The sequence below is a fragment of the Notechis scutatus genome, chromosome 13 (assembly GCF_049901735.1).
Source record: "Notechis scutatus isolate UNSWTSFEM ecotype Mainland chromosome 13, rNotScu1.2, whole genome shotgun sequence".
Taxonomy (NCBI): domain Eukaryota; kingdom Metazoa; phylum Chordata; class Lepidosauria; order Squamata; family Elapidae; genus Notechis; species Notechis scutatus.
The window spans coordinates 5,906,501-5,924,480 of NC_142021.1; the positions used below are offsets into that span (position 1 = coordinate 5,906,501).

Below are 17,980 nucleotides of genomic sequence, written 5' to 3' on the forward strand. Positions count from 1 at the left end.
TCCGTTCCATTCCATTCCATTCCATTCCATTCTGCTCTTATTCTATTCTTCTCTTATTCTACTCTACTCTACTCTATTAAACAACTGCAGTGATTCAGTTAAGAATTGTGACAAGAAAAGTCGTAAAATGGGGCCAAACTCAGTTAACAAATTTCTCACATAGCAACATAAATTTTGGGCTCAATCATGGTTGTAAATTGAAGACTACCTTAGTTTGAAGTGGATACATTCTTCCTCCTGTGTTAAGCATTAAGCATACAATAAGCTTATTATGTTTTGTGGGGAGGGGAATCATCCCCCTCTTCCCATCACACAATCAACTTTAGTCACTAAAATTCTGAGCAAACCTAGGATGGAAAAAAATCTTCGCCTGATGAGTCCAAGAACCAGGAAGATCTTAAGATGTAAGGATTTTGAAAGATCTCTGCTTGATTATTCTAAAACGGGGCTCTCCAACCATGGCAACTTCATGCTGGCTGGGGAATTCTGGGATCTGAAGTCTGCAAGTCTTAGAAATTTACCAAGTTTGGAGAGCTCCGGTCTAAAGAAAACAAGCTGGACTCATGTCACACACTAAGTCACGTTTAAGGCTAACCAAACTTCACAGGTTGCATAAATGCGCCCCAGGTCCCGGTCAAGCCTATCGCGAGACACTAACTAGTCTTAAGAAAGTCAACTCTTTCCTCCTTCCTTCAGAGCCAACTCCATCATTGGTGTCACTGGTGAGATGGACATGGTCCATGCATCCCTCTGCAATGACCTGGTTGAGGGCTTCTGCTGAGTTATTACAAGCCAGGGAAGTAAGACCGATTCAGAGGTGACCTGACTTGTTAAAGAGTTCGTGCATGGGAAAAGTTCAAAGGTTTGGTGGTATCAAAGCGGGCATCTTACCTGGTGATGATGGCGAGGTGCGGAGGGCTCATGCAGGCCCCCATGAACAGCACCACATTCTCGTGCCGCGTCTGCCGGTAAGCCATGACTTCCCGCTTGAAGGCCTTCAGCTGGTCCTCGTTGTCCCGCTCAATGTCAATGAGGCGGATGGCTACCTCCCCGTGCCAGCGGCCGTGGAACACCTGCCCGAAGCGGCCCTTGCCGATCAGCTCTCCAATCTCCAGCTGCTCGAAGGGAATGTCCCACTCCTGCAGGAAGATACTGGTCTGGCTGGCTTTCCGGGGAAAATTACGAGCGGAGAGGAGGGAGAGGTTCATCTCCTCAAAGTCGTCCTCGGATTCCTCATCGTTTCCCTGTTCGGTCTGAAAAAGGGAGAAGAGAAGGTCTTGATTTATGCCACATACCTGTAGGAGATGAATAGGCTGAGCCCGAGGGAGAGGTCAAGCACGTTATAAGTCTCGAATCGCTTTGCATCCACAAGGGATCTAAGTCCAGCCAACCTTGAATTCCACTGATTCTTATCTACTGCTAATTCGACTTGACCGTTAGTAGTTCGGATTCTTGTAGAGAGTGTTAGACTAAACCTACAGCTGCTACCGGTTCTCACTGGTTTGGGTGAACCGGATGTTAATTTTACATCCGGTTCACCAAACTGGTATGACGAAAGCCTCCCGATCCCAGGGAGGGTGAAAACGCCCCCTCCGCCATGGTGCTGGAGGCCGAATAGGCCACAGCCACCAATGGCCACATAACCTTGGTTCCTGATTTCTGGCTAATACCACCAGCTCCAACAAATAACCTTCCTCCTCCAGATTAACGGTAGGTAGGAATAAAGCAAGTGGCAAGTGGGACCAAAGGAAGGTGAGCAGAGTCACTAGCTATAACCTTTCTGTCAACTCATAAAATATTTCCGAAACTGCATTCCATGGATGTTTTCATAGATAGTTTCCAGGCGACCGAAGTTTCTGCCAAGCAAAATTCTAACTGGAGAGTATGATTGATGACTCTTGGCTATGGATGTGTCCCGTTGGAGAATATGAATTATGATACACCCAGGGGGTTGGGGGAAAACAAGGGTCAAGGGTGACAATTAATGATCTGTCTCAAAGTCGGCTACACTCAGGCAGTGCTGGACATGTTAACTCCCAATAAATCTTCTTTGAGCTTTGAAAATCCAGCTAAAGACTCATGATTTAAATGGGGGTAACTACCGGAACCCTGACACTTTTCACTTTCTTCCTTCATTGTCCCTTTTTCTTGTTCTTGTACCCACTTCCCCTAAGTCCAGAAGTCTGCTAGAAGAGGACCAGATCACTCTTGATCTGAATTCCAATGGCCAGCTTTTGAGATTAGCATAGGGCCTGCAACCCAAAGAGTGCTACCTCCTCATTTATAAGCAGAGTCAGAATTATGGGAATGGGGTGAGGTGGGGTTTAAGAAACTATATGCCAATTCACATCCTCTCTCTATATGATCTCCTGACTTAGAGGGACATCTGAGAAGGTAGAATGCTAGGATTCCTCTCCTACCAACACTTGACCAACTACCAACCCTCCTACCAACCGCCAGCATTTTGAGCATTGACTTCAGCAAAAAGTGAGTTTTCTATAAGCATCAGTTTTAAGTTGGCCTTGAAAGGTAATAAAAAGCTTGAGTTCGATTTGCCCAAGGACAGACAGTATATAATTTGGGGAAAATAACACGGTCAGCTGTGTGGAGAAGATAAAGAAATAGTAAGGGAAGTTGGGATTAGTGAATGATGGTCTCAGGGAATTACTTCTGAATTGTTCCCTTCCACCGGTAGCCTAAAAGCCACACGTTTGTGCAAAGACACACCTGAAGTCAAATAATGTTATTTCTAACTGTCCCATTCAGATGAAATTTAGAAGCATCGAAATAGGATTGTGCATTCTAATATCATCCACATGACATAGGTAGAGGTAAAGGTTCCCCTTGCACATATGTGCTAGTTGTTCCCGGCTCTAGGGGACGATGCTCACCTCCGTTACAAAGCCAAAGAGCCAGCGCTGTCCAAAGACGTCTCCGTGGTCATGTGGCCAGCATGAGTAAACACTGAAGGTGCACGGAATGCTGTTACCTTCCCACCAAAGTGGTCCCTATTTTTCTACTTGCATTTTTTACATGCTTTCGAACTGCTAGGTTGGCAGAAGCTGAAACAAGGAACAGGAGCTCACTCTGTGATGGGGCGCTAGGGATTCGAACCGCCAAACTGCCAACCTTTCTGATCAACAAGCTCAGCGTCTTAGCCACTGAGCCCCCACGTCCCCTTATGACATAGCTCGTCCTTTGAGATCCTTTTCTGCATCCACAATCAGGAAGGATCCAAGGCATGGAGATTTCGGTGTGAGCAAGAATGGGTCCCATGCTAACTGCTCCACCAGGTCAATGACAGCTAGATGTGACACTTAACCCTGATTAAATGCAGCACAGATCAAAAGTTGTTAGAGTGATCCAATGAGGGCTTCCCAAAATGAAACAAGCCACAAACCGCTGCTGGAGATCACTGAGCCCTTCCTCCCAAGATTCATTCTGTTTCACCCCAAGAGAGTCTCTCTACTCCTCACATGGATCTTACCTCGGAGGTTGGCTCCACTTCAATTTGAAGTACTGGATTCCCTTCTCGGCTTTTGAGGAAAACAAACACCACAAGAAAACAAACACCACAAATTATAAACCATGAATTGCCTCGAGCTATAGAAAACAGATCCATCATCATCATCTGTAACTCCAGGATGGGTTCACACATAATGTGGTTTCTTCCACTAACTTCAAACACTTTAACCTCAGACTGTCTACTGTTGACCTCACCCCATTCCTAAGAGGTCTGTAAGGGGCGTGCATAAGCGCATCAATGTGCCTACCGTCCCTGTCTTAATGTTCCCTTTTATTTATATCTATTTCATGTATTAATAATCATGTTAATACATACATACACAAACACACACACACATAATCAAATGCATGCTTGACAAATAAATAAATAAAATAAATAAATAAAAAATAAAGCTACGCTATTATTTTGGGTTGTTATTTTGGTTTGTTCAGCTTAATTGTTTGGGCTTTGCAAACCAAAGGGTATGGCCAGCCAAGGACGACCTAACCATTAAACCATGGTTAACAGAAGTGTGTGATGTATGAACCCATTCCAAAGGTTTTATTGCTTCACATCACTTCAGACCTGATTCTTCATTCAGTTTTCGCAGTAGACAGAGTTCAGCTCTTGATTGACAGAAACCGAATAACAACTTTCAAAGGAATAAATGGTTTGCAGTTTTCATCGCAAGTAACACAAAAAAAGATTATTCTCTCCTGACACCTTTCAACAGGCCAAGAGCTATTGCTAAAATGGCTTGCGATATGGGGGGGGGGAACCCTCTTACAGACAAAAATAATAGTGCATTATAACACATGTTGGAGTACAGTTAATTGTGCTGAAAAATGTGCAACAACCCATCTGAAGTTCACTCAAAATCTAAATTGATTCAGAGATCAAATATTAATTTCTTGAGAGTTAGTTTGACGGGTTGCCAGACTAAATACAAGTTTTGGCATATATCATTAGAAACCTCCAACGTCCACTAGGTTTCTGAAAAATGACATGTACGACACTCATCTGAAATTTGCTTTTTCCTGGTCAGTTACACTACATAGTTAATGACATGAAAACAAATGAATTTATTTTTGAACAAATGCTTTGTGGAGTGTTGAGCAGAGCATCGGTGGTATGAGAAATGGAGTTTATTTGAAGGAAGGACATTTCAAGAACGGCAGAGAGAGAGAGAAAGAGAGAGAGAAAAAGAAAACCAAAGAGAATGAGAGAAAAAGAAAAGAATGAAAATGAGACAGAAAGAGAAAGAATGGGAATGAGAGACAGTGAGAATGACAAAGAAAAAGAGAAAGAGAGAAAGAATGAGAGACAGAGAATGAGAAAGAATGAGAGAGAGAGAACAAGAATGAGACAAAGAAAGAAAGAACGGGAATAAGAGAGAGAGAATGAGAAAGAGAAAGAGAGAGAATGAGAATGAGAGAGACAGAGAAAGAATGAGAGACAGAGAGACAATGAGAAAGAAGAGAGAAAGAGAGAGAATAAGAATGAAAGAGAAACAGAGAGAGAAGAAATGAAAGAGAACAAGAGAAAGAGAACGAGAGAACGAGAGAGAGAACGAGAGAGAACATCTGAAGACAGCTTACACTGGTCTAAGAGGAAAAAGCTGAATGTTCCCCTTGAACCTTTTGTCCCTAAAAGAGTGGAATGAGAGTTGAACCAGCATGGAATATCTGGGGCTGCTGAGTCAATTTTTCACACAAGTTTCATTGATTGTCAGCTAATCTTCTATAGCCCAGGCTCTAGCCGAGCGAGGCTGCCCACATAAAAATTACTTCGCCTTTCAAGAGGCCTGGTTCAACTTTAAGAGAGAGGTCACCTTCTAATGAACCCATTGCAAGAAGTGGATTTGGAGAGCTGGGTGAGAAGGCGGGGGGGCTACTCCGTATCTCAACAGGTCCGGCGTCATAAATGTATCTAAGGCTGGGTACTTTCCCAGCTAAGTTTGCCAAATAGCCACATTTCACATTTTACTTCAGTAGAACTTAGATGGGTATTTTTTTTAGATGGGTGGGGTGGAATGTGGGGTGAGTTAGAGGATAAAGCCAGTGGAAATTAGCACCTGGAAGCTGATCTACAATAGGATCTAAAGGCCAAGCTGATGAAGGATGTAAGAAAGGCAGAAAAACATCTTCAGATGTAGAGTAGAATAGAGTAGAATAAAAAATAGGGTAGAGTAGAATAGAATAGAAAGAGTATAATAGAGTAGAAATAGAGTAAAGCAGAGTTAAATAAAAACAGAGTAAATAGAGTAGAAAGAGTAGAGTGGAAATAAAGCAGAATTCAGTAGAGTAGAATAAAAAAAATAGAGTAGAAGAGTAAAGAGTAGAAGAATAGAGTAGAATAGAAATAGAGTAGAATAGAAGAGTAGAGTAGAATGCAAAATAGTAGAGTAGAGTAGAGTAGAGTAGAGTAGAGTAGAGTAGAGTAGAGTAGAGTAGAGTAGAGTAGAGTAACAAGAGTTGGAAGGGATCTTGGAGGTCTTCTTGTCCAACCCCCTGCCCAAGCAGAAGACCCTGCACCATTCTTGACAAATGGTGCCAAAGAGGACTCCATGTAGGTATGGAGAAGGCATTCTTTCCTTCTGTATTTCATGCTAGTCTCAACTGGCTTTCTCCAAAGCTCTATGCAAAACGTTAATTATGGAAGGATCCCAGAATGCAGATATGAAAAATAATGACACAAGAGTATTGGTCTGAGTAGGGACAGAAGATGAACCTCAGCCTGAATTTCATACAGGGGTGTGGCAGCCCGGACAACTTTTCTTCTTATTTATTTATCTATTAAACTTTCATGCCACCTATCTCACTTTGCCAAACGACTCTGGGCGTTTTTTTTTTCTGACCAGGACTCACACAAAGCTTGTTAGGGAATTTAAATGCAAATGGAATTGCAGACTAAATCGACAGAAGGCGAACTCATATGATTATCCTCCGTGGTTTCGATGATAACTTTCCCTCTGCCAGACTTACAGACAACTGTTGGAAGGGGCTGGGGACCACCCCAAGGTTTGTGGGGAGGGGTAACATATGGTCCTGGAGCTCCTTCGAGCGTTTGGGGCAGGAGGGAAGGGAGCCGAAACCCAAGATGGGAGAAGTTGGCAGACCTTCCAGGAGGAAAGATGGGATGCCTGATTTCCATTCTTTCTTTTAACTTTGCCACGATTGCTTTCTCTCTCGCTTAAGCTCTCCGAAGAGCGGTGGTTGCTAAAAGAGAAAACGTGTGTGAAGAAAGAAGGCAACTGACTGTTTTGGTTGTGTAACTAACGATGATTCTTCGGTCTTCCCTGAATTCTCAAAGCAAAGAAAGGAGAGCGTGGGAGAGGGTGGGGGGGGAGAAGACCCAAGGTTGAGGCGTGGGAGGAACTCTGAGGACCAGGTTAATGGTGAGAAATGAGGCTGCTGCCTCCTCCTCCTTCATTACGAACAAGTCCCCCTTTCTTTCTCTTCTTTCTCCTCCTCCTCCTCTATTATGAAAAATTTCCTCCTCCTCCTCCTTCTCCTCCTCTTCTTCTTCTTCTCTCCTGCTCCTCCTAATTTCTCCTCCTCCTCATCTCCTCCTCCTCCTCCTTCCCTCTTCTTCTTCTTCTTCTCTCCTGCTCCTCTAAAATTTCTCCTCCTCTCCTTCTTCTCTCTCCTGCTCCTCCTCCTCCTAATTTCTCCTCCCATTTTTCTTCTTCTTCTCTCTTCTTCTTCTTCTTCTTCTTCTTCTTCTTCTTCTTCTTCTTCTTCTTCTTCTTCTTCTTCTTCTTCTTCTTTCTTCTTCTTCTTCTTCTTCTTCTTCTTCTTCTTCTTCTTCTTCTTCTTCTTCTTCTTCTTCTTCTTCTTCTTCTTCTTCTTCTTCTTCGTAGAAATTCTCAGGAGGCAACTGGACTTTCTTGTTCATCCAAGAAGCTTCTTCAGTTCTGACAGGATGGTGGGGAATGAAAGGATTTATATTCCTTGCAGACAGCTGGTCATTTACATCCTTTTAGAGGGACAGTGAAGCACTGGTGTACCTGTGTCCTCAAGGTCACCTGAGTAGTGGTATTCTTCTCCCTCCTCTTCTTCTTCTTCTCCTCCTCCTCTTCCTTCCCCCTTTCCTCCTCCTTCTCTTCCTCCTCCTCCTTTTCTTCCTTCTCCAATGCAGCAAAATCAGCCCTAGGCTTTCAAGGAAGAAGGGAAGGAGAGGAGCAAGAGGGCCAAGAAGACTCCTGGAAACTTCTTCGATGACGGATTTGTCCAAATGCCTGCAGAGGCAAAACCAGCTTCGGTGAGGACAAGGCAGGAGAAGATGAGAGCGGGGAGAAAGGCGCATTAATTTTTCAGAGCGAGGACGAGGTTGGCAATTCATCTCTAAGCCGCGTGTTCAAACGGAAAAGGTTCCTTTAATCTCTGGTGTGGGAACAGCTGCCATTCTCCGTTCTCTCGCCTTGCAGAAGTCAATTTACTCCAGCCCGGGACAAGTCTTTCTCATGGATTTGACAAAGCAGCTGCTTCCCTGTGACCTTCTCCGACTTAGAGATGCTTCCTGGGTCCCAAACAAGAATTTTGCTTTTTCTTCTGGGTTTTATTTTTTATTTACAGTTAGAACCAACCTGTGGTTGGCGATTATACATTCGTGCACATTATACGCAGAAATAGAATACCAGAAGGCTTTTCCCTTTCTGTATATGTAGGTGTGTATCTCAGCCATCTCTCTCTATCTCTTTCTCTCTTTCTCTCTCTCTTTCTTTCTTTCTTTCTCTTTCTTTCTTTCTTTCTTTCTTTCTTTCTTTCTTTCTTTCTTTCTTTCTTTCTTTCTTTCTTTCTTTCTTTCTTTCTTTCTCTCTTCTCTCTCTCTCTCTCTCTCTCTCTCTCTCTCTCCCTCTCCCTCTCCCTCTCCCTCTCTCTCTTTCTCCCTCTCTCCCTCTCTCAATAAATGACAAACACATTCAAGTTTGTATTATTTAGGGAAGTCTCTTTTCTCTTTTGAAACTGTTTTCAGGTTTCTCTTTTTTGGGGGGGGGGGAAATAGAACATAGAATCATAGGGCTGAGAGGGACCTTAGAGGTCTTCTAGATCAACCCTTTCCTCAAAGCAGTCTCTCTTTTTAGAGAGACAGGATCATACCAAGTCAAATTTTCTGGTTTTGCTGGATCAGCTGCCTATTATAGGACATGATATTTGACCCAGGCCAGAGTGGGTTTAAAATGGACTCCAGGTATGTGTTCCTACAACTCTTCCATCGGTTAAGATATTCTTCCCAGATTTTTAATTAATTAATAATTTGATTGAAAACATTTTAATTTCCTCATTAGAACTGGATAAGGTATTCTGAACACCTACACTTCTGGATGTCCACGAGCATTTTGTGTATACATACATAGGTATACATGGACAAATTCTGATGGTTAAGAGGTAAAATAGAATCCGTTTAAAATGCAGGAGGGAGAGAGAGAAAAAAATTCCTTCTTTCTTTTACTTTCTATAGTGTTTCCAGCTTCTCTTTAAAATGTACGGGCACACAAATAAGCAATTAGCCTGGGTCAAATCTCCAATTTTTCTCATTCTTCGTGAACAAGGGAAAACTTTTACCCTCTTGCCCAGCAGTCTAAATTCCACTCTAGTGTTTCTCTAGACTAGCAATTTATATTCCCACTTCGTTTTTAACCCCTGCAACTTCTCACTTTACACTCTAGACAGGTGAACGTGGCATTGCACCACCTTGACCGATGGAAACGTTTCATAAACCTGTCTGTTTTAAATAAATAATTATGGCCTGCTTGGCAACCTGTGTGCATGAGAGAAAAACGGCAGGGCAAAACCTCCATATGCAGAACTGAAAATAAAAGTTAAAAGCAATGAGAAAACCATTACCAAGGCTGTGTGCAACAAACTCACACCATAAATGACCTAGATAATGGGTTCATCTTACATCCTGTCTCAGTTCTTGGGGCAAAGCTAGGTCTCCGTGGCCTTTCAGAAGGCCAAGAGGATTGGGGCCCTCCAGATATCAGAGGAAAGATTGTTCCATAGGTCACATTCCCCCAACGGAGGGGGCATATCTCCTGAGTTCCTCTTAAAGACATTATTTCATACAAAGGACATGCCCCCGCCCTGCCAAATTATTTTGAATCAAGGGTCTGTCTTTCTTTCTTTCTTTCTTTCTTTCTTTCTTTCTTTCTTTCTTTCTTTCTTTCTTTCTTTCTTTCTTTCTTTCTTTCTTTCTTTCTTTCTTTCTTTCTTTCTTTTCTTTCTTTCTTTCTTTTCTTCTTTCTTTTTTCCCTTTCTTCTTTCTTTCTTTCTTTCTTTCTGATAGTGAATCTTCTTTACAGAGTAACAGAATTGGATGGGAACTTGGAGGTCTTCTAGTCCAACCCCCTGCTCAAGCAGAAGCCCCTATACCATACCGGACAAATGACTGGCCAGTCTCTTCTTGAAAACCTCCAGCTGTTCCACTGATTAATTGTTCTAACTGTCAGGAAATTTCTTGACAAAAGCAAATCCCTGCCACCACAGGACTGCACCATCCATGGAGAAACAAAATAAAAAAAATAATGGAAGGGACCTTGGAGGTAGAAGAGAATAGAATAACAGAATTGGAAGGGACTTTGGAGGTCTTCTAGTCCAACCCCCCGCTTAGGCAGGAAAGCATTTCAGACAAATGGTTGTGCAATCTCTTCTTAAAAACTTCCAGTGTTGGAGCATTCACAACTTCTGGAGGCAAGTCGTTCCATTCATTAATTGTTCTAACTGTCAGGAAATTTCTCCTTAGTTCTAAGTTGCTTCTCTCCCTGGTTAGTTTCCACCAGTTGCTTCTTGTCCTGCCTTCAGGGGCTTTGGAGAATAGCTTGAGTAGCTCTTTTAATCTAACCAGGAAATTCTATACCATTTCAGACGAATGACTCTCCAACCTCTTCTTAAAAACCTCCAGGGATGGATTGCTGGAGAACATCTCCTCTCTCTCTATTACGAAGGCTTGAAGAGAATTCTTTATTTTTTTTTTCAGCAGAGGCATTGAGGGGGGAGCAACCAACTGCCGATCCTTATGCTCAGAATTGAAACTGCCCCAACATTGCTACCTTGGAAGCAATGCAAAACGAGACGAACAGGAGCGCCTCTGGCTAACTGGCTCACAGGCCGGTTCTCCTGACAAGAAGGGGTGCCAAAAGGCTCGGGGAAACTCTCTTGCAGTACAGTGCTGAACTAGTTCACGGCAAGAAGCTGGAGGGGTCCCTTTTCATTTCCATTTTCAAGCAAGCTGGTTTGAGGCCAATTTCTCGAGTTCACGCGCACGGATGGAGAATGGGGTGCTTTTAGGGGATGGCCTGCCCCAAATCTTGTAGAGAGGTTCATGACCAGAAGATGCCTTACAAATAATGTATGACAATCCGTGCAGAAATGCACTGGGGAGAAAGCATACTGGGAACACCGATTGTTTAGGCAAAAATGAGCTTAGCTGAAAGCTTAGATTTATACATACATACATACATACATACATACATACATACATGAGATAATCTTTATATGTTTGTTTATAAAGCTATAGGTAATGGAATACATGGGAGAGCGATGTAATTGGAAATGAATTGATTTGCCTGTCTGTTGTTTTTTAAAGGATCAAAATCCATATTCTTCAGTAAGAGGCATCTCAAGGTAACCTCTTGAGTCAAAGAGATTGGATGTGGTCTGCGGTTCTCCCCCACCCAGGAAACTAGCTCTGTTTTTCCAAAGAAAGTAGTATGGGGGGAGGAGGAGGAAGAGGAAGAAGGAATAAAGATGGAAGAGGAAGAAGAGGAGAAGGAGGAGGAGGAGGAAGAAATGTAGATGGAAGAGGAAGAAGAGGAGGAGGAGGAGGAGGAGAGGAGGAAGAGGAGGAGGAGAAGAAAAAGAAGAAGAGGAGGAGGAGGAAGAAGAAATGTAGACGGAAGAGGAAGAAGAGAAGGAGGAGGAGAAAAAGAAGAAAAAGAGGAGGAGGAGGAAGAGGAAGAGGAAGCAATGTAGACGGAAGAGGAAGAAGAGGAGAAGAAAAAGAAGAAATGTAGATGGAAAAGGAAGAAGGGGAGAAGGAGAAGGGGGGAAAAAGGAGAACGAGAACAAGAACAAGGAGATTTCCTTTGTAATGAAGGAGGAGAAACAGGAGAAATAATTTCTAAAGGTGGGTTCCAAAGAAGAGGACAAACAGCGAGACACTTACATTGGGTCTGAATTAACCGGATGGAGGACAACTTGAGGTGGTCTGGGGGGCACCTCAGGCACAACATCTGAAAAGCAAAGGAAATCCTGTTCAGAAACACGAGCGATGAGATGCTCTAATCAGAAGGATCCTCAAGAAGGTGTTCGAACAATCAGCGAAATTCTGGGGTGCTGTTTTTTTCCCCTCACAAGCCAATCATAGCGTTGCCAGTTTAGACTAGTGAATCCTGCCCTGGGAAAAGCGTTTTTTTTAATTAAATGGGAACCATTCCATCCCATCCCGCAGAGAATCATTGCCTCTGATTGGAGCTACGTTGGGAAATATGTAGAAAGGGGAGCGGAATCAAATGGGGAAGGATAAGGCATCTCCAAGGAAGGCAACCTGCATATGGAACAGTGGACCTATAGGGAATTTTCAGAACAATTTTCTGGGTTTTCACTCAATGACTCCAGGGAGACTAGCCTTGTAGCCGGATGCTATCATAGATAATTTCCCCACCGGCTATTTCCAGTATCTTCTGAAGTTCCCCCAACCATTGTTCTGTCCAAATTATAATAACCAGGATGGGTTTTATGTCACTCCAGCAATGGCTGAGTGTGTTAGGAAGACAGTATAAAACACTAACGGGGAAATTATTTTAGTGAGAAAGCCCGCCGCAAAATGTAGCACCCGTAGTAATCGGAGCCTTGAGTGCAGTCCCAAAACAACTGGGGCAGCCCTTGAACACCATCGACATTGACAAAAATCCCCACCGGTCAATTGCAAAAGGCAGCTCGATTTGGAACGGCTTACATTCTGCGATGAGACCTTTCATATTATTAGGCAACATCTGCCTATATCAGAAGGGCTCGATAAAAATGCCAAATCCAGTCCAAATATCTGGCTGACTGTGCAACCAACCATAATAGCAATAATAACCAGAACACAACCTGGTCCAGATGCTCCCCATCAACCCTTTCCTGTAGTCCAATTATTCCTTCCTTCCTCTCTTTTTTTTTTCTCTGGAGTCGGTGAGACACAGTTTGCCAAGGTGATTGACAGAAACCTAAATGATGACACCATGCTCTTTAACAAGGTTAATCGAGGCAAACCTAAATGTCGGCACCATGCTCTTTAACAAGGTTAATTGAGGCAAAGAGGAAGGGATTTACAAGAATTCCAGCAATGGCTCTGTTTTCCATGGATAACCAAACTATCCTCTGATTACATGCAGGTAAAAACTTTCTGGTTTTCTAGCAGATCTTCTGCTTAGAACTAACCTTGTCATTGTCGGTGGACACCTACCTGGAAAAATGAATTGCTGCTTGTACTTGTAATAGTGCGAAGCTGAAAGAGTGAAAACACAGATTAGGAGGAGTAAGAGATTATCAGGGCTTCCATTCTGAATAGAACATAGAATGGGAGGCATGGGAGGGGCCTTAGAGGTCTTTTAGTCCAGCCCTCTTGCTCAGGGCAGGAGACCTTGTCCCATAAAGTATACCTGTGGTGTAAGGTTACATATGGTATAAAGCTAGGAAGCTTCTCCTTACTTCTAGGTTGGATCTCTCTCTTTGATAAACTTCCACACTTTACTTCTTGTCCTGCCTTCAGGTGCCTTGGAGAGTAGGCTGTCCTCCCCCTCTTAGCTACTCCTGAGCAAGCCTGGCAGTTAGCACGAAAGAACCAATACAGACCGGTTATCTGGTCCAACACTGTCTTTATTCTTGGCGTTCTTTTCTGCCAGCAAGTCCCAGGAAGGACTGAGCAAGGTAACCCACATAAAGTCTGCACTGGGAGCGTCTGCCTCCCAGCGCTACTATATACCCTAATCCCACCCCCACATGTTTCCATTATCCGCTCTGCTCCGGTAACCACCATCCGGTCACCGATAACGCGGAGCAAGCGGCCGTGATTCGGGAAGCGCCGTCCCAGCATCCCCGCCTCAGATGCTCGATCAGTGATCAGCTGGAGTCCTCTGTTGCCTCTGACAGTCCACTGTATCGCCACTGCTCACATGGAGGTCTGCAGCGCCCTAACAAGCCACCATAGTGCGTCTCGGGCTCCGCCAGCTGGCAGGCAATTGGAAGGTAGGCAGGTGTGGTCCTCTTTGGACTCCACCCCCAGATTCTGCCACTCCTTCCTCTACACTAGGATGGCTGGCAAGAGCTGGCTGCTGCACCTAATTGTGACCGAATGATGACTGAATACATCTCATTTACCTGGCAAATTGAACTGTTTTTGTTGCCGCGGGCACTGTGGGGAGGGGTGAAAGGGCGAAGGTGGCGTGGCGCTGGGCGGCAGGGGAGGAGCTGGTGAAGAAGGGGTGGATGACGTTGTCGAGGAGGGATTGCTGCTGGAATCAGGCTGGTAGGGCACTGGAATGTGATCCTACGAGAGAGAAAGAACAACAGTCGGGCGAGCTCTTGACAAGCGGGCCTGAAAGGTCTCCAGTTTGGGCTTCCCCAGAAGATCTACAGGTAGCCCTCACCTTGTGACCTTAGTTGGGATCAGAAATTGCATTGTTAGGGAAGGTGGTTATTCTGCAACGAAAGGTTAAAAGGGTGGGAGCAATCCAGAGATGGTATTCAGCCGGTTTGGATCAGTTCTGGAGAACCAGTAGCGAAAATTTTGAGTAGTTCGGAGAACCGGAAAAATCCCACCTCTGACTAGCCCCGCCAACCCCCTTTTCTTTTCTGCCTCCCACTGAGTCCCAGCTGACCAGCTGGGTCTTCTTTGATTACCTTGCACAGGAGAACGGAGCTGGGAAGCAGGTTAGTGGGATGGGGAGGGAATGGGGATTTTGCAGTATCGTTCCCCTGCCACGCCCACCAAGCCACGCCCACAGAACCGGTAGTAAAACAAATTTGAATCCCACCACTGGACAATTCCCACTTCCACTCATAGCGCTGGGACCACAACAAGAGAAGGCGATTCTCCTTGAACCTGCCAGTCAGAATTACCTGGCACACAAGGTCCGCAGCTGATCCCTTCTGCTGGAACAAGTAGAGGAACACATCCCAGACATCACTAAGTTTTTAATTCATTGAACCAGAGTAAAATCACCAGGCAAACCAACAGGCTCTCAACCCCAGAATGATCGGATCTCATTGGCAAATGTTCTTCTTTATTAACAACCTTGCCTTTGTAGCTGGGGGCGTAATAGAAGGCCAAGATCTACCGTCTTCCCCTTTCAAAAGGTTCCCATTCTCAGGCTGGTTTATACTTTATTCATTGCGCTTCAGCGTAGTAGCTTTATTCATTCTCATTCAAGCTACTGAGGATGCTGCTGTCATTAACTTTTTATTGGGATTGCCCACCTCCTGGAAGGAGTTTGGCTGTGGCTTTCCCAGCTCTGTGTGAGCCTTCCTACAAAAAGTCTCCAAAGCAAAATGCAAGAGAGAAAGAAAGAGAGGAAGAGAGAGAGGAGAAAGAAAGAAGGAGGGAGAGAAAGAAAGAGGGAGAGGGAGAAAAAACAAAGAGAGAGAAGAGAGAGGAGAGACAGGAAAGAGAAAGAGAAAGAGGGAGAGAGAGAGAGAAGGAGAGAGACAGGGGAACAAAAACAGAAAGAGAAAAATAGAGAGAAAGAAAGAATGACAGAGAAAGAAAAAAGGGAGAGAAAGGGAGGAAAAAAGAGAGAGAGGAAAGAGAAAGAGGGGGAGAGAGAGAGGAGAAGAAAGAAAGAGGGAGGGAGAGGGAGAAAGAAAGGGAGAGGGAGAAAAACAAGAGAGAGAAAGAGAGAGGAAAGAGAAAGAGGGAGAGAGAGAGAGAGGGGGGGACAAAACAAAGAGAAAAATAGAGAGAAAGAAAGAAAGAATAACAGAGAAAGAAAAAAGGGAGAGAGAAAGGGAGAAAAAAGAGAGAGAAATGAGAGAGGAAAGAGAAGGAGGGAGAGAAAAAGAGAGAGAGAAAACAGAAAGAGAGAGCAAAATAGAGAGAAAAGGTAGTGGGGGAGAGAGTGGTGGGGGCAAACATTAGGATTTCTTTAACTAGATAGGAAGCTGCCCAGTTCCCAGCACATCTTGCCCATAGACTGAGCAATTCTCACTACGTGTTTGGGTAGTAAACTGCCACCTGGTGCTTCCTGGTAGTACAGCTACACCTGGGCAGCTGGAGAACTATAAGATCTTCGGGGGTGGAGAAAAGGGAGGCAGGGAAAGCCCACTGTGTCCCCTCTGGAGGATCCAACTTGGCTCCAGACTGATCCCCCCCATTCATCACTCCTCACGGGCCATTTAACTTAAAGGGGCAGGTGGGGGCATTTTGCGATCAGGTGCTACAGACGGGAGCTTCGCACAAGGCTGCACATCCTGAACGCAGCTCTCTGGGGCTCCTGCCTGCCAACTGTTTAATAACACCGTGGTGAATGAAGAGTTCCTAACGCTGGCAAAGAGTGCCTAGGAGTTGGCAGAAGAGGAAGGGAACTTCAAATTAATTGGGGGAAGGGGTGGGGAGGTACCCTCAGGCATGTCTCCATCTGTATCTCTCTTCTCCTTAACAGGGCAGTTCCTGCTTATTCACTCGCCCCCTTTCGCCCCATTTGGGGGTCAGCAAAGAGAGAAGTGGGCTTCTTGGGGTTCCACCTTGAAGTACCCAGATGTCGGAGTAATCAAAGAGGAAGCTTAAGGATCATAGAATCACAAGGCTAGAAGGGACCGTGGAGGTCTTCTAGTCAACCTCCTGCAAGTGGTGGGGTTCAAATTTTTTTACTACTGGTTCTGTGGCCGTGGCTTGGTGGGCGTGGCAGGGGAAGGAGGCTGCAAAATCCCCCTTCCCTCCCCACCCCACTAACCTGCTTTCCAGCTCCGTTCTCCTGGGCAGGGCAACCAAAGGAGGCCCAGCCGATCAGCTGGGACTCGATGGGAGGCAGAGAATAAATGGGGTTGGTGGGGCCAGTCAGAGGTGGGATTGGCCGGTTCTCCAAACCACTCAAAATTTCCGCTACCGGTTCTCCAGAACTGGTCAGAACCTGCCGAATACCACCTCTGCTCCTGCCCAAGCCAGGAGTCCTTACACCATTGATGAAGATCAAAGCCCAAGTTCTCCATTATCCAACAAGACCAAGCAGGTGTCAAGCAATACTGACTCCTGAAGTCTTAGTCCAGTGAGATCCCGTTTGCAGTCCAGACTAGAACTCCCAGTCTCCTGGTGACTGGCCAAGAGTCACCCAGCCAGCTTACATGCCTAAGATAAGACTAGAACTTACCATCTCCGGGGAATTGGCCCAAAGTCACCCAGCTGGCTTTCCTGCCTAAGACGGACCTAGATTTGCCATCCCTTGTCTTCTTCGATTATAGGCAAACATGCCTAAAAATGATCAAGTTTCCCAACGTTCTGCAATATGCCACTGCATCATATATGGTGCTTTGATTATACAAATCTAGGCCTACATAAAATAATTTGGCCCCCACCCACCCCTTTATCTTTTCATCCAGAGACACACATCAAAATCCAAGAAAGCCTTTTTTTGTAATCCCTCTCTCTCAAGCCACCTCTCCCTTCCTGGCCTGTCTCGGAGAAGCAGGACACAACTTAAAAACAATGCAAAGGTTACAGTTTTCTTCCATTTAAAAGATGACGGGTGAGAATCTAGATTGTAGCCTAAACCACCAACGTCCACACGACGAGCCTAGAGCCTTCCTGGAAAAGTGCACCATCGTGCCTACTGTCCCTGTCCCATGGTTCCCATTTAATCGTCCCTATTTCCTGTATTCTTACTCATATTTATACTTATACCTCATATCTTGTAAGCGATTGACAAACCAAATAAAGCAAATGAATACATAAAAATAAAATAAAAATGGCAGCCGATAGTTGTCTATGTCTAGTTTAATTAAAAGAAGAACTAGGGGTGACATGATAAGCGCTCTTCCAATATTTGAGGGGCTGCCCCAAAGAAGAAGGAGGTCCACCTATTCTCCAAAGCACCTGAAGGCAGGAGAAGAAGCAATGGATGGAAACTAATCAAAAAAAAAGAACCAAGCTAGAACTAAGGAGGAATTTCCAATGAACCAGTGGAATGGCTTGCCTTCTGAAGTTGTGGGTACTCCAACACTGGAGGCTTTTAAGAGATGATTAGGAGACTGGAGACTAAAACACGATGAAGAATAGTTCTAGGAATTGGGTCTGTCTAGTTGAATGAAAAAAAGGACTAAGGGTGACAGGATAGCAGTCTTTCAATATCTGAGGGGCTGCCCCAAAGAAGAGGGAGTCAAGCTATTCTCCAAAGCACCAGAAGGCAGGACAAGAAGCAATAAGGATGGAAACTAACCAAGGAGAGAAGCAACCTATACTAAGGAGAAACTTCCTAACAGTGAGAACAATTAACCA

General features: G+C 44.6%; 2 protein-coding genes across 3 annotated transcripts in view; one reads left to right on the top strand and one right to left on the bottom strand.

The window, feature by feature from the left end:
• The window catches only part of RFC5 (replication factor C subunit 5), a 352,752-nt gene that overhangs the window by 226,700 nt on the left and 108,072 nt on the right, over window positions 1-17,980 (top strand). The gene's annotated exons all lie outside the window — the stretch shown is intronic.
• KSR2 (kinase suppressor of ras 2) overlaps window positions 1-17,980 on the bottom strand; it is a 150,237-nt gene that overhangs the window by 42,698 nt on the left and 89,559 nt on the right. For both annotated transcript variants that reach the window (XM_087942809.1, XM_087942810.1), the window contains exons 10-14: window positions 13,873-14,041; window positions 12,959-13,000; window positions 11,675-11,741; window positions 3,488-3,536; window positions 892-1,253 (exon numbers count right to left, since the gene is read on the bottom strand). In XM_087942809.1, coding sequence (XP_087798935.1) covers window positions 892-1,253; window positions 3,488-3,536; window positions 11,675-11,741; window positions 12,959-13,000; window positions 13,873-14,041 — 689 coding nt within the window. The remainder of the gene's footprint in view (window positions 1-891; window positions 1,254-3,487; window positions 3,537-11,674; window positions 11,742-12,958; window positions 13,001-13,872; window positions 14,042-17,980) is intronic.